The following is a 13665-nucleotide window of genomic DNA, read 5'->3' as shown; positions in this document are numbered from 1 at the left end:
ATGATTCCTGTAAAAGTACCCGTAAAATGTAAAATAATTGAACTTTTCCATATTCCCAGTTTTCTCAAAAGCCAGAGGTTTTATGTGTTGGGTTGACAAACCAACCAGAATTTGGAGGCCTGAACACACGACTCGGGTCTAACACTGACTAGTTATGAAGACTAAAGTTACTCTGGTTGGAAGAGGTTGAGGCTCTGAATCTGAGGACTGGGCCTGAGAGCCCAGCTCAGCCACTAAGGAGCCCATATCCTTGTCCTGATGATGTGCTCTGAGGCTCAACACCTTTCTCTGTCAGCGGGAGCTGTTACCAATCACAGCACAGTTGCCAGAAGGCGGCAAGATACATAGAAGCATTGAGCACAGTGTCTGGAACTTGGCATTCCTAAAAATTACACCCACGATGATGATGGTGAAGATCCTAAGACAGTTCTTCTCAGAGGAAAGGAGCTCCAGGGAAATCTGCTGGCATGCATGAATGTCTGAGTCTCCCTAAAGTTCATATGTTGAAATCCTAACCCTCAAAGTGGCTGTATTAGGAGCTGGAGCCTCTAAGGAAGTAACTGAGGGTAAATGAGGTCATAAGGTTGGGGCCCTGATCTCATAGGGTTAGTCTCACTTCATGCTCACCTAGGAAAAGCCACGTGAGGATACGGTAAGAAGCTGGCCATCTACCAACTAGGAAGGGAGCGCTCTCCAGAAACTGAATTGGCCAGAACCTTGATTGGACTTCTAGCCTCCAGAATTGTGAGAAAAGAAATTTCCAGTCTGTGGCATTTTGTTACAACAGCCGGAGCTGACTAACACACCTGCTGACCGACCAAACAGTAGAGGGCTTCGTCTCTTTCGGTTTCAGCTCCCTCTGAACACAGGTAGATGACAGCAGATGACGTCAGAGCCCCTGAAGGCTTGAACACGCTGCATGTGGTGCCTTATACACGAATGGCCTCCATCTGCTCATGTTTTCCCCACAGCCGCCCCATCACATCCCATTCACCCCAACAGGAAATCTCACCGCATACCCAATTAGAGCTCAGTTCTCTTTGTGTATCCCCACTGCTCTATGTCCTGGACCACATTAATTACAGCGTCATTCATTAGGAGTCAGAGCTCCTGGGGACCCAGAGCCTACCATCATTAGTACTAATTGAAGCTGGATTCCCAACCTGCTGCATTGTGCTGGCCTTTTGCAGTCAAAGCTCAGGCGTCCCAGCTGACAAAAGACCCTTTGAAGGCCGGGCACCTCAGGACACAAAAGGCCGTGGTCTATTTACACGAGACAAGCTGAGTGAGGGACTGTCCCACAAGGGGCTGGGAGTGGGCAGCTCACAGCTGCACTGTGCGAGCACCAGGGGTGCAGAGGTCCCAGCCTGTCTGTCTGCACAAACTTTCTGCCTGCTATCTGGGTGGGGGCCAGAAATGACCGAAGGAGTGCCCCTTTCTCCCTGGAATTACCTGGAAGTTGGGGTTGGGGTTGGGATATGGCAGCCAGGCGGACCGAGAGTTTTCCTGGTACTTGAAGGGCCCGTTAAAAGCCTGCGAGATGGCGCTGAGGTTGAAGACGCACACGGCCGAGGCGGCGATGCTGTTCCTGGGGAGGTGAGGAAGAAAAAGAAGAAGGCGGGTCAGAGAGCACCCTTGGAGATGAGCTCTGCTCCCCAGGACAGATTCTGGGTGCCCAGGAAGCACCTTCTAGGGGAACATTCAAGATTAGCAGGAATAAACACCCCATGGATCAGACTGAAGCAATAAATGAAGTTCCTCTGGGTTTTTTTTCCCTCCAACATTTCATTCTAGAAACAACAGTATTTAGCAGTTATGATGCTTGTAATTCCACAGACAGGATAGATTCACCCAGCCGGGGAGCAAATGATAGAAGCTTTTGAAGAGCTGTATGTCATGCCTTTAAAATTCCTGGAGGAAACAGAGTTCCTCCTCCAGGGCATGGGCCTCCCATCAGCCTGGCAAGGTTCTCTCCCCACACTCTAATCTGGAAATTTTAGTTGGCAGTGGGGCGAGCTGCCATTGCTTCTATCTGTAAAAGCCCCAAATAGTTGTGAGTATTTGTCATCTTTTAAAAATAAACAACTGAAAGCATTTTGCAACAAGTGCCTGTCAGAGATCCTTCCCGTATATGCACATGTATACGTGAAAAGCATTTCAAATTCAAAGGGTCAAAGACAAATATTTGACAGATCACTGACATAGGACCTCTTGAAGCCTTAATTCAGAATTCAATCTTTGCAGGACCGAAGGCTGTCAGTGCGAGGCTCTCAGAGTCCAGGGCCCTTTTACTAAGTAGAAACTGCAATATAAATATAAATATAAATATAAATATAAATATATATATATATATAGGTTAAGTAAGTCTGCATTATAAGTTCAGCTATGGTTTTAAAATTCCATGTTTATGCTATTAGCCAATAGTGTGTCTATTAATCAACTGTATTTCCCAAGGCAAAGAAAAGCAAGAAACTCTAAAATGTGAATGTCTACGTTATCCTTGGTTTATCTGAAAAACACAAATAGGTGGTAGATAACTACAAACTCCAACTCATCTAAGCTTCTTAAGGGAGGGGACATTCACTGACCAAATGAGGTTGAGACACCTGCCCCAAATCACCCAGCCACTAAACGGGGGAGTTGGACTGAACCCCCAGGTAGGTTGGCACCAAAATGGAAATTTTGAATTCTTGGTGATGGCTCTGTGTGGACAGTAACAAAAGACACCCCGTGGAAGTTTGGAGCCTTGAGAGCAGGTAAACCTGTTCCCTCTGGAAGCCCCAGAGAAGAAAGTCTGGAGGGAAGACTCACCCCCACTGCTGGCGGGTAAAATGATAAACGATAAATGTGAACTCATTGCTAATTTTACTCTGCTCATTACCCTCGGAAAACAAGAAGATAAGTCAAAAATGTCTAAGGTAGAATTAGCCTTTGGACGCGTGACTAGGCTTCAGCAAGAACCAGAAGACAAGTCTGTTAGAATGAGGATGGCTGGCCAGACCCCCAGGAGGGACGCCACCCGGGGACCAGGTGACCACGCCTCAGTCCTGGCACAGCGACAGTGAGGGGCTCACCACTCCAAGCCCCCTAAGTGCCCGACAGGGACCTTCTGGTTGATCACGGGGAAACTCTAGCTCCTGAGGCCAGCCTGACCTCACAGACATACGGACAAAGATGCAGGGGGACGCCTGAGTCCACGTCACAGGCTGAGGGGAAAGAAAGCAGGACTTACACCTGCTTTGCAGGGGGCCCTGGTGCTCCTGACTTTGACCCCATTGCTGTGGCTATTTCTTGGGAAGGGAAGACACTTATCCCCCGCCTGCCTGCATCCATTTCCCAGTTCACTGCACTCACTCACTCTGAAGGGCACTAGGTGGGGTCTCTGATGTCAACCTGGATACCCCAGGGGCTTTCATTCTGAGTATCTGTGACACGTGTTGGTAGACACTTCTTCCCGCCTCCTGGACAGCAGAGCCCCATTGGTACAGGTTATGTGTTCTGTGCACACAACACACACACACACACACACACACACACACACACTTTCCTGCCTTTCCTCTATCCTTTAACTTGCTGCAATCTGAAAAGGGTGAGGAGGAAGGACATGAGTGACCACCCCCTAGCAGCTCTTCATCCACTCTTCATGGGATGGGTCTGCCAGCCAGAACTGCACATTTACCTTCTCCTGTTGGTCCCTGCAGGCAGTGGTGGTGAGCCCAGGTCTGGCCTACCATGACCTTGTGGACAAGTCTGCTGAAAGCTGGGGTCTGCAGTGATAAATCCATTTGGCTAACAGACCTTCAACCACGTGTTGCAAGCTGGCCTCTGTCATGGGGATAATACTGCTTTATCTAATGTTCTATTTCTTTCCCTGTTCAGAGCCTAGGCATGTAAGAGTGGAGGTACTCCTTCCCTCCCCCTAGGTGAGTGCAACAATATGGGAACTTAGAATCTGCTGGAAGCCACTGGAAGAAAAGTAGAGAAGTTTCTCTTAGCTCTTTGTCTCTTAACAAAAGAAGAAAAATCAATACGTTAACCCTCCCCTACTCCCATCAACTACTTTATCTGAAAGCCAGCATTTTTAGATTCCAGGGGAAGAAAAAAAACAGGCAAATCCTTCAGAGACTGTTGCAGAAATGTACTATTTCCTGCAGCCCAATCCATGCCCCAGGGTTGAGAAAACCACTGAGCTCTAGCTGGAGAAGACTCTTGAGAGCTCCTTGGACAGCAAGGAGATCTAACCAGTCCATCCTATAGGAAATCAATCCTGAATATTCATTGGAAGGACTGGTGCTGAAGCTGAAGCTCCAATACTTTGGCCACCTGATGCGAAGAGTCGACTCACTGGAAAAGACTCTGATGCTGGGAAAGATTAAGAGCAGAATGAGAAGGGGGCGACAGAGGATGAGATGGTTGGATGACATTGCCAACTCAACAGACATGAGTTTGAGCAAATTCCGGGAGATGGTGAAGGACAGGGAAGCCTGGCGTGTTGCAGTCTATGGGGTCATAGAGAGTCGGACATGACTTAGCAACTGAACAACTAGGGACAGAATGAGCTGGAACATTGAACTTTATCCCTATTCCCCAGTGCTGGAGACCAACCAAACCTATGAGCGTAAGCATTGGAAAGCTCAGCTAGGGCAGTTTTAGCCATCAGTTCAGAGACAGGACACAACCGGTACCTCAAACTGTCATTTTCTCTCCATTTTGAGCATGTCTTGCCAAGAATGCAGTCATCTCCTGAGAGAGTAAGAGCAAGGCTGAGACAGGAGAGGGAGCAGAGGTGAGACGTATGCCGGGATTTGCAACGGGTAGATCAGAAAGCAGTTCCCAAGACCTACTGACAATAAGTACTGGAGGGAGACGTGGAAGGTCTAGTGATTCTCTTCCTGTTAGCATAAGGTCTCTGTACCAGGAGATTTCCAACATGATGAGCATCTTCAACACTAAGCAAATATTCTGGAATAGTCGAAACTTATCGTTGCAAGTATCTAAATAGACCACTCACCTTCGTGGAATGGCCCAGACACAGAAATTCCATAACTTTTTAAATTGTTCACTTTTGCCCGCAGCCAGGGGAATGAACAGCTCAGTAAGCCAAACTCCCATTGTGTGTAAAATTGATGTCAACAGAGCCAGTGAACATTCATCTCGTGCAGCTTACACTATTTCTTAAATAAGGTTTTGGAAAGCAAATCAACTTCAGAAGCTATACATAGATTTTTTTTTTCCCCCAAAGAAACTTATCAAGGAGAGAAAATAACCTCTGGGGTTGAAAACCAGATTTACAGCAAAGATGGTCCTGGTGGGGTGGGGGTGAGTAGCGCGTCATCCATTTTAGTCTTGTTTTTCTAACTTTGCATCAGACAGAAGACTCCTCACGGAACAAACTTGTTAGAAAGCAAATGTTAACACTTAAGCTCAGCAGTAGGAAGGAGAGGGAAGAGTAACAAGGAAGTAAGATGCAGATGAAGTGATTCTTCAGAAATGCAATTCGTGGGCAGCCTTCCCAAGTGGCTCAATGGTAAGGAATCCCACTGCCAATGCAGGAGACGCAGGAGACCTGGGTTTGATTCCTTGGTCAGGAAAATCCCCTGGAGGAAGAAGGGGGAAGTCACTCCAGTATTCTTGCCTGGAAAATCCCAGGGACAGAGAAGCCTGCATTCATGGCTACAGTCCACGGGGTCGCAAACAGTTGGACACTACTGAGTGACTGAGCATGCACCATTTGGATGCAAAAGACACAAAAACAAAGTCAACAAGACTCGGGAAGCTAATGAGGCATTGTACAGTGACCCACTGTTCCAGTTTGCCCTAGACCAAGAGGTTTCCCAGCTCAAAGCAGGCCTCGGTGCTAAAAGCTCTGATCCAGGACAGACCCGGACGCTTGGCCATCGGACCTCCATGATTGGCATTCTCAACTCATCCTAATTCAGATCCTTTACCCTGGACACAGATATCTGGCTTTTGTCCAAACCATTAGGTCACTGGATGAGAGATTTCAAAGGTGATGCAAAGCAGAAATCACCCTACAGAACCATCATGCCCACTGCGAAGGTGGAGGAAAGTGGAGCTCGAGTCTCTGTGATTCTTTGCAGTGGGTTTCATCTCATGGAGTCTGAGCATATCATCTGAGGAAGGGAATTAAGTGTGGGGTCCCGCCACACTCCACCAGAGTGAATGCGAGTTAGGAAGCTGTACATCCTGTACGTAGTCCAAACAGTGTCAGTTCTGAAGGAAGAGTATCTCCCCTCAAGAAATAAAACACTATATTTTTTTTTTCCCAAAAATACTTTAAAAGTAGAATCATTCTTTTAGAAATGTCTAAGTTAGTCATCTAATACAATAGGGTAAGCCTACTTATGTGCTCTTCCTACATGCGCAGTTCAGTTAAAAGTTATATTATCACAAAGATCAGATTCTCCAGACAACACTAGTTTCATCATGCAAAGATGCATGACTTATGTATAGGGTTAAAAAAAAGACCTAGAGGGGTAAGATGGGGAGGGAGGGGATACATATATAACTCTGGCTGATTCACGTTGTGGTACATCAGAAACCAACACAATGTAAAGCAATTACTGCTAAGTCACTTCAGTCGTGTCCAACTCTGTGCGACCCCATAGACGGCAGCCTACCAGGCTCCCTGGTCCCTGGGACTCTCCCGGCAAGAACACTGGAGTGGGGTGTCATTGCCTTCTCCGTAAAGCAATTAACCACTAGTTTAAAAAAAAAAAAAAAGACATCTAATATATTCTAGCATTTCAGAACGTGTCCAGAACACACTAGTAAATCAGAAGGAAAGTTTACAGAGAATAATTTGAAGCCACCATAACAGAAGGATAGATCAAAACTTTCCAAGCAGGTTTATTTTCCTAATATCTATCTCAGAAATCTCATCCCTTTCAGTAGCACTGAATTCATACTCAAAATTTTTTTTGGCTGTTAGCCCAGGGAAAGAAGAAACATTTCTGTTAAAGCAACTTGCAAAGCTCAAAGGGCAGAGAACAGTAGAGTCATTCACAAGGAGCAAAAGAGCAGGGCAAGAACGATTTGCCGTGACGTACACGTTGGTGGTGAAGATGCCGTAGATCAGATCCAGCTCGGGCAGGAAGAAGGTGCCCTGGAGTTCGTGGTAGTAGAAAGGCACCTCGCCCGGGCGCGAGCAGTTGAGGCGGGCCTTCATGAACGTGGTCCACGTGTCTTCCAGCAGGAAGCGGCCCCCGATGTCGTTCTTACACACGCGGGCAGCTCGGGAGAACACGGTCTTCCCACAGTCGTGCTCCACGGCGTTTTCTCGGAAGAAGAAGTAGGTGAAATTTCCGATGTCGTAAGAGGACACGAAGTTTGGTTCTAGAAACAACAGGAAAGAAGAAAGGGCTCAGCCCACTGGACAGCACAGCAAACTCTGCTCAACATTGTGTGACAACCTAACCGGGGGAAGAATGTGTAAAAGAAAGAGACATGCGTATCACCGAATCACTTTGCTGTACGCCTGAAACTAACACAATATTGTAAATCAAGTATGGCGGTGGTGGTTTGGTTGCTCAGTTGTGTCCCACTCTTTGCGACCCCCATCACCCACCAAGCTCCTCTGTCCAAGGGATTTCCCAGAGAAGAATAGCAGAGTGGGTTGTCATGTACTTCTCCAGAGGATCATCTGAACTCAGGGATTGAATCAGAGTCCCCTGCATTACAGGCAGTCCATTGCAGGTAATTTCTTTACCTACCGAGCCATGAGGGAATCCTCAAAACTATGCTCCAATGTAAAATAAAAAGTTGATTAAAAAAAAAAGCAAGAGAGAAGAAAAGCCTAAACATCCATAAGCTACTCCTTTGTGTCTTGCCTGCTCAGTATTTATTCCAAGGAGACTCGATTTTGTGTGGCTAACACTGCATTCTTATAGAAGGAACCCAAGGCCCTAAGAGCACCCTAACGATCTGCACCGCTGGCGGAGCCTGGTGCGCGAGTTCTGCTGTTTAGCTGTTGAGTCCTGCCTGACTCTCTGCGACCCCACGGACTGCAGCCCACCAGGCTCCTCCGTCCATGGGATGTTCCAGGCAAGAATACTGGAGTGGGTTGCCATTTCCTTCTTCAGGTATCTTCCCAGCCCAGGGGTCAAACTCAAGTCTCTTGCATGGGCAGGTGGATTCTTTACCGTCTGAGCCACCAGGGAAGGCCACATGAGTTCTAAGTGACAGGAAATAGCCAGTGTGATTCCACACATAAGCATCCCGAGTCAATATAGCACTTAGGTACATAACGAGGCTTCTTTGATGGCTCAGATGGCAACCCACTCTGGTGATCCTGCTTGGGAAAACCCATGGACAGAGGAGCCTGGAAGGTTACAGTCCATGGGATCACAAAGAGTTGGGTGTGACTGAGCGACTAACACACACACAACTTTTCGATAGGTACGTAACATTAATACCATCAAAAATTAGCAGCAAAAATTTGCAACACACTTTAAAGCTATAGACAGTCCTTTATTTGTATATTCTTAATAACCTTCAGAAACAGTGGGAGATGAGCTTATTTACAGAATAGAAACAGACTCATAGACTTAGAGAATGAATTTATGGTTACCGGAAGGGAAGGGTTAGTGGAGAGATTGATTGGGAGTTTGGAACTGACATGTACACGATGCTGTATTTAAAATAGATGGCCAACAAGGACCTACTGTAAAAATATAAAGGATGTTTGGGAACGCATGTAAGAATTAAAGATTTTAAAATTTAAAAAAAATAAAAAATAAAACATTTTAAATCTTAAAAAAAAAAAAGAAAAAGAAAGAAAAAAATTAGACACAGAGATTCTCAGCAATAATAATAAAATAGAGCAATTACTATAATATACCATAATAAAAGTGATATGAATTTGGAAAAAAAGTGGGAGAAAAATATTAAAAACATGAAATGTGACTCAGAATATAGAGGTATTGCATTAATATCACGTTTGTATATAAGACAACAAAATTCTTTGATTTTACTTATATACTGGAATGTGACTTTGGCATAAATTATGTGCTTTCAGTAAGGACTTTAAAAATGTTTTCCGTTTGTGAAAACTGAAACTATGAGGTTAGTGTCCTGAATCAGCTTTAGCCATTCCTGTTACTATGGTGACTATGAAATGTGATGATCAATTCTTACTTTCTTATTTTTGGGGAATTCATTTAGAGAAGGGGAGGGTATTGAAAAAGCGTCATTGCCTTTCTGATCTCATGATTAGGTCAAAATTATGGACTTAGAAATGACAAATTATGGCAAACCTTTACTTAATCACCACACTCATTAGGCATTTAGGAATTTATTATAGATTGTCAACAGAACTTTGTATACAGCACTGAAAGCATTATCTTCATAACTTGCTGTTTGAGTCTATTGATAATAAAGATGATACCCTTTCAGACACCATGCCATGGCATGCTAAGCCACCTCAGTCATGTCCGACTCTGTGCAACCTCGTGGACTGTAGCATGCCAGGCTCCTCTGTCCAAGGATTTCCCAGGCTAGAATACTGGAGCAGGTTGCCATTTTCTTCTGCAGAGGATCTTCCCAACCCAGGGATCAAACCAACGTCTCTTAAGTCTCCTGCAATGGCAGGTGGGTTCTTTACCACTAGCGCTACGTGGGAAGCCCCTGCCAGACATAGCTGTGCCCTAATACTTATCTTTTAAAAACTGATTCTTATGCTTTTCTCTATTGCTGAGAGTTTTCTACTCAATCAGCAAGTGTCTTAATTTATGGTGCAATTAAGATAATAGGAAAATATCCTTCAAAATTAATGGAAAAATACACACAACTGTATCCACAGGACATATTTCAGGGACAATTGACTTTGGAGGACAACTCAATTGGCCTTGTACTTTGTCAGATCCAATCATGTTGTACCAGCAGACACGTTATTGGCAGGGCAACTAAAAATAGGTTTGGCTACAAGATGATCCATTAATGTTAAGCGTTAGGCCTGCTTCGGGCTCACCTAAGATCTGAAATGCAGACGCTGGTTCTGAGACCGACATGAAGAGGGCACTGAATACTATTCTGTCCTGAAAGGCTGCTGCCAGCTTTCAACCAAATTCCACTGAATTCCAATCAAGAGTTGATGTCATCACAAAACATGCAACTTCAGAGCTTCCCTGGTGACTCAGAGGGTAAAGAATCTGCCTGCAATGCAGGAGACCGGGGCTGGATCCCTGGGTTGGGAAGATCCCCTGGAGAAGAGAATGGCAACCCACACTAGTATTCTGGCCTGGAGAATTCCCCAGACAGAAGAGCCTGTTGGGCTACAGTCCATGGGTCACAGAGTCGGAAACGACTAAACGGCTAACACTCTCACTTTCTCACATTCTAAAAATGTAAAAATATTCTACTATACACTCTATATGTTATGTGCTTCTCTCTGTTCTCAAATAGTTTTACGTGCACTAAAGTATGAATAATAGAGATTTCAATAAGAACTGATTTTAATTTATCAACTGTTAAACATAGTGGCTAATCACTTGCTTTAACTCGAAACAGATATTTTAAAAAACACCCTGGCTTGCATTAAAGTACATGAGATGGGAGTCAGACATATTAACTGTACAGTCCGCTCTAATACCCTGAAAAGATGCTCACAGAAACAGGCGGGGATGCACCTCCGACTTGTGTTTTTGAAAACAAAAGTATAATAGTGGGGGAGTTTTGAATCCGTGTTCACTGTGTGTCTCCCAAAGAGAATTACTCACTGAAGCAGACCCCCAAAAGCAAATGTGAAACAATTATAAGACTCTATTGAGTTTCTAAAGCTAATATTCAACTATATGCCTAATTCTGAAGAGAAGGTTAAATCTCTGCAGAGCAGGTTCTGCAGCCAGGCTCATACAACCAGAACTGCAGTTTGCTCAGTGAAATGAAGACAAACAAAAAACCACCATCATCGCCAACAGACCTCATGGAAAATGAAGAAATGGAAGAAAGACGTGGGTGTGTCTAGCTATAGCTCCCAGCACGGGTGGATGAGGCGTGAGACACAGTCCACAAGCTTTATCAAGCACCCTCACGACTACCTACTTCTGCCAGTAACTCGGGAACACACAGCATGAAAACCACGTAGGAAATATCTGTAGGATCCAGGAAACTTCGAGCAGGAAATCAAGGAGCTGAGAACATAAAAAAGATCTGCCTTGGTGTCTTCCAGCTCAAGGTTTGTCTGTAATTTAGAAATCTCCGAAGTGAAGTGAAAGTCACTCAGTTATGTTCGACTCTTTGCAACCCCGGGGACTATACCGTCCATGGGATTCTCCAGGCCAGAATACTAGAGGGCGTAGTCTTTCCCTTCTCCAGGGGATATTCCCAACACAGGGCTCGAACCCAGGCCTCCTGCACTGAAGGCAGATTCTTTACCATCTGAGCCACTGGGGAAGCCCAATCTCTATTGAGATTAAAAATCTCTATTGAGTGCTAAACTCTGGTGTAAGGCTCCAGGCTAGGTGCTTCTCTTTTAGAAGCTCAGGAAACTCACAGGAATCATAGAAGGAGATGTTTGTGTTACTCATCCAGTCTCACAGATGAAGACACTACAGCCTAGAGGAACCTGACCAAGTTCACACAACCAGCATCCAGGTGGGGCTTATGTCCTGAGTCTAGATGGTCTGACCACAAAGCCTGTACATGGACCATTACACTACACTGAAAAAACCATGGGCTGTGATAGAACCATCAGTTACGTCAACAAACTGAAGAAGAGGTCTTGGAATTCCAGGCAATGTGTCAGAAACCACAGTGGTGGCTGGGTTTTACGCAGGACCGAGATGAGGAGGGTCTGAGAACAGACCATAGGGGAAGAGGGATGCTCCAATAAATCTTTACTCTGCAGCTATCAGAGACATCAAGGATGCCACAGAAAGAAGAGTGGGAGGAAGGAGTCAACAATCCCAGAGCTCATTAAACAAGAATAGTGTGGGAAGCGTTTGCCTCAATTCTGGAGAAGATGCTTCCAGTGGCGTCCACCGGGGCACGGGCACACGCACCAGGGACTGGGAGCGCCTCTATCCATCCATGTTCTTCGTCCGCCCCACTGAACAATCTCAGCCAGATTTCTCATAAAGGAGGAGTACTGAGTCATGCCTAGCAGACTTGCCCATGGGTTCCTCTTTCCCTGGAGAACCTCCAATATCTCTCCACACCACTCTAACCCATTTTATGATAGGATGACATCGAGCTTTTTAGATAGAAATGTGCAAATATATTTCTTTCCTACTGCAAAAACAAGGGAAGAATTTGTGCCTTGAATGCAGTACTGGACATGAACTTGAGCCAAGCTGGGGAGATAGTGGAGGACAGAGGAGCCTGGTGGGCTACAGTCTGTGGGGCCGCAGAGTCGGACATGACTTAAGAGACTGAACGACAAAGACAACAGCGTACGGGTGTTTCTCTAACTCACCACGTGTTACAGATATTTCAGTCAAGGAGCTAAGCTATGGTTGGAACCACATCCTGCAGCCTCACATCCCTTCAGAGGGATGATGGGTTCCGATGGGTGACCTGCTGTCATATCAGGAAGTTCCAGAGCCTTTTAAAACTCAGCCAGCATCCTGTTCCTTTGCCAAAGACAGTGGAAAAGCAGTGATAGCTGTTAAATAGAAAGCCCAGGAGCTCTTGCCTTTATAGATAGAAATCTAGAGGTAGGCGGTACTAGAATCTCACCTGGCGGGAAAATAAGATGCATATTGTTCGCCTTCCATTATTTAAGTCCTGTCTCTTGTTAAAATGTGACTCACCATAAGCTAGGATCTTCCACGGCTGAGTGAACTGAACAAGTCAGAAATCAGTCAGTGGCCTTCCTGTCTACAGTGAATGTGGGTGCATGAAAGAGAGGCTTTTATTCATCATCATTATCAAGCTACAAATGAATAGAAGTTTTGCTAATTCAGAATAAAAACAGACACAAGTATTTGTCAGCTTATCACCAAATATATGCATGGAGAAGCTGGTTTTTTTCCTCATGTTTGTGAAACATATTGATAACAGATTACAGAGTATTCTACAAAATATGTTAAAAGAGGAATTATGTTTCATGATATAAGCACTTTTACTTTGTACATTTACTGACATAATAGTGGCCATGAAGATGGGAACACTGAGTAGGGACCCAAGCAATATAAATAAACTTGAGTTGTAAGAAGGGCAAAAGCATCAGTATTTTTGAGGGGTTTCTGACCATGTACAACCAAACTCTAAACTGCCAGATGGATCCTTCCACTTGGTCTTCTCTCTGTTCCATAGCCTACTGCACCAGTCTGGAGGGGCGCCAGGCTCAGTGGTCCAATCTAATGACTGACTGGACCACTGAGAGGCTCTTGATATAGAAGTATTTGTCTAAACCAGTGAGAATGGACATTAAAGACAGGAAGGAATTCTGATTTTCCAACTCTACAAAAATCTTACAAGAATCAAAATCAAAGTTTTAATTTGTTTGCAATCAAAGGGAAAGGCAGACTAGAAAATGTCTAGCAGGCTTAAAACCCTGGGCTGAACCACTGACATCCAGAATGTCCCTTCATCCTGAACAACTATTCAGCCTAGGGAAGAAAAAGGCTGATACAAAATACCCTCCCAATAAATGAAGGCTGTAACTTTTATTTCATGATTTCCTTTTGCTTTCCTTTTGAATAA

The 13665-nt window shown here is 44.9% G+C and overlaps 1 protein-coding gene across 3 annotated transcripts in view; it reads right to left on the bottom strand.

Annotated features, from left to right (window-relative positions):
- SEMA5A (semaphorin 5A) overlaps positions 1-13665 on the bottom strand; it is a 555951-nt gene that overhangs the window by 166778 nt on the left and 375508 nt on the right. For all 3 annotated transcript variants that reach the window (XM_018065613.1, XM_018065612.1, XM_018065614.1), the window contains 2 exons: positions 7071-7356; positions 1453-1588 (listed from right to left, as the gene is read on the bottom strand). In XM_018065613.1, the coding sequence (XP_017921102.1) occupies positions 1453-1588; positions 7071-7356 (422 nt within the window). The remainder of the gene's footprint in view (positions 1-1452; positions 1589-7070; positions 7357-13665) is intronic.

Source organism: Capra hircus, chromosome 20, assembly GCF_001704415.2.
Source record: "Capra hircus breed San Clemente chromosome 20, ASM170441v1, whole genome shotgun sequence".
NCBI classification, from domain to species: domain Eukaryota; kingdom Metazoa; phylum Chordata; class Mammalia; order Artiodactyla; family Bovidae; genus Capra; species Capra hircus.
Note: the sequence above shows the minus strand (reverse complement) of the source record. Positions and strands in the feature narration are given on the sequence as shown.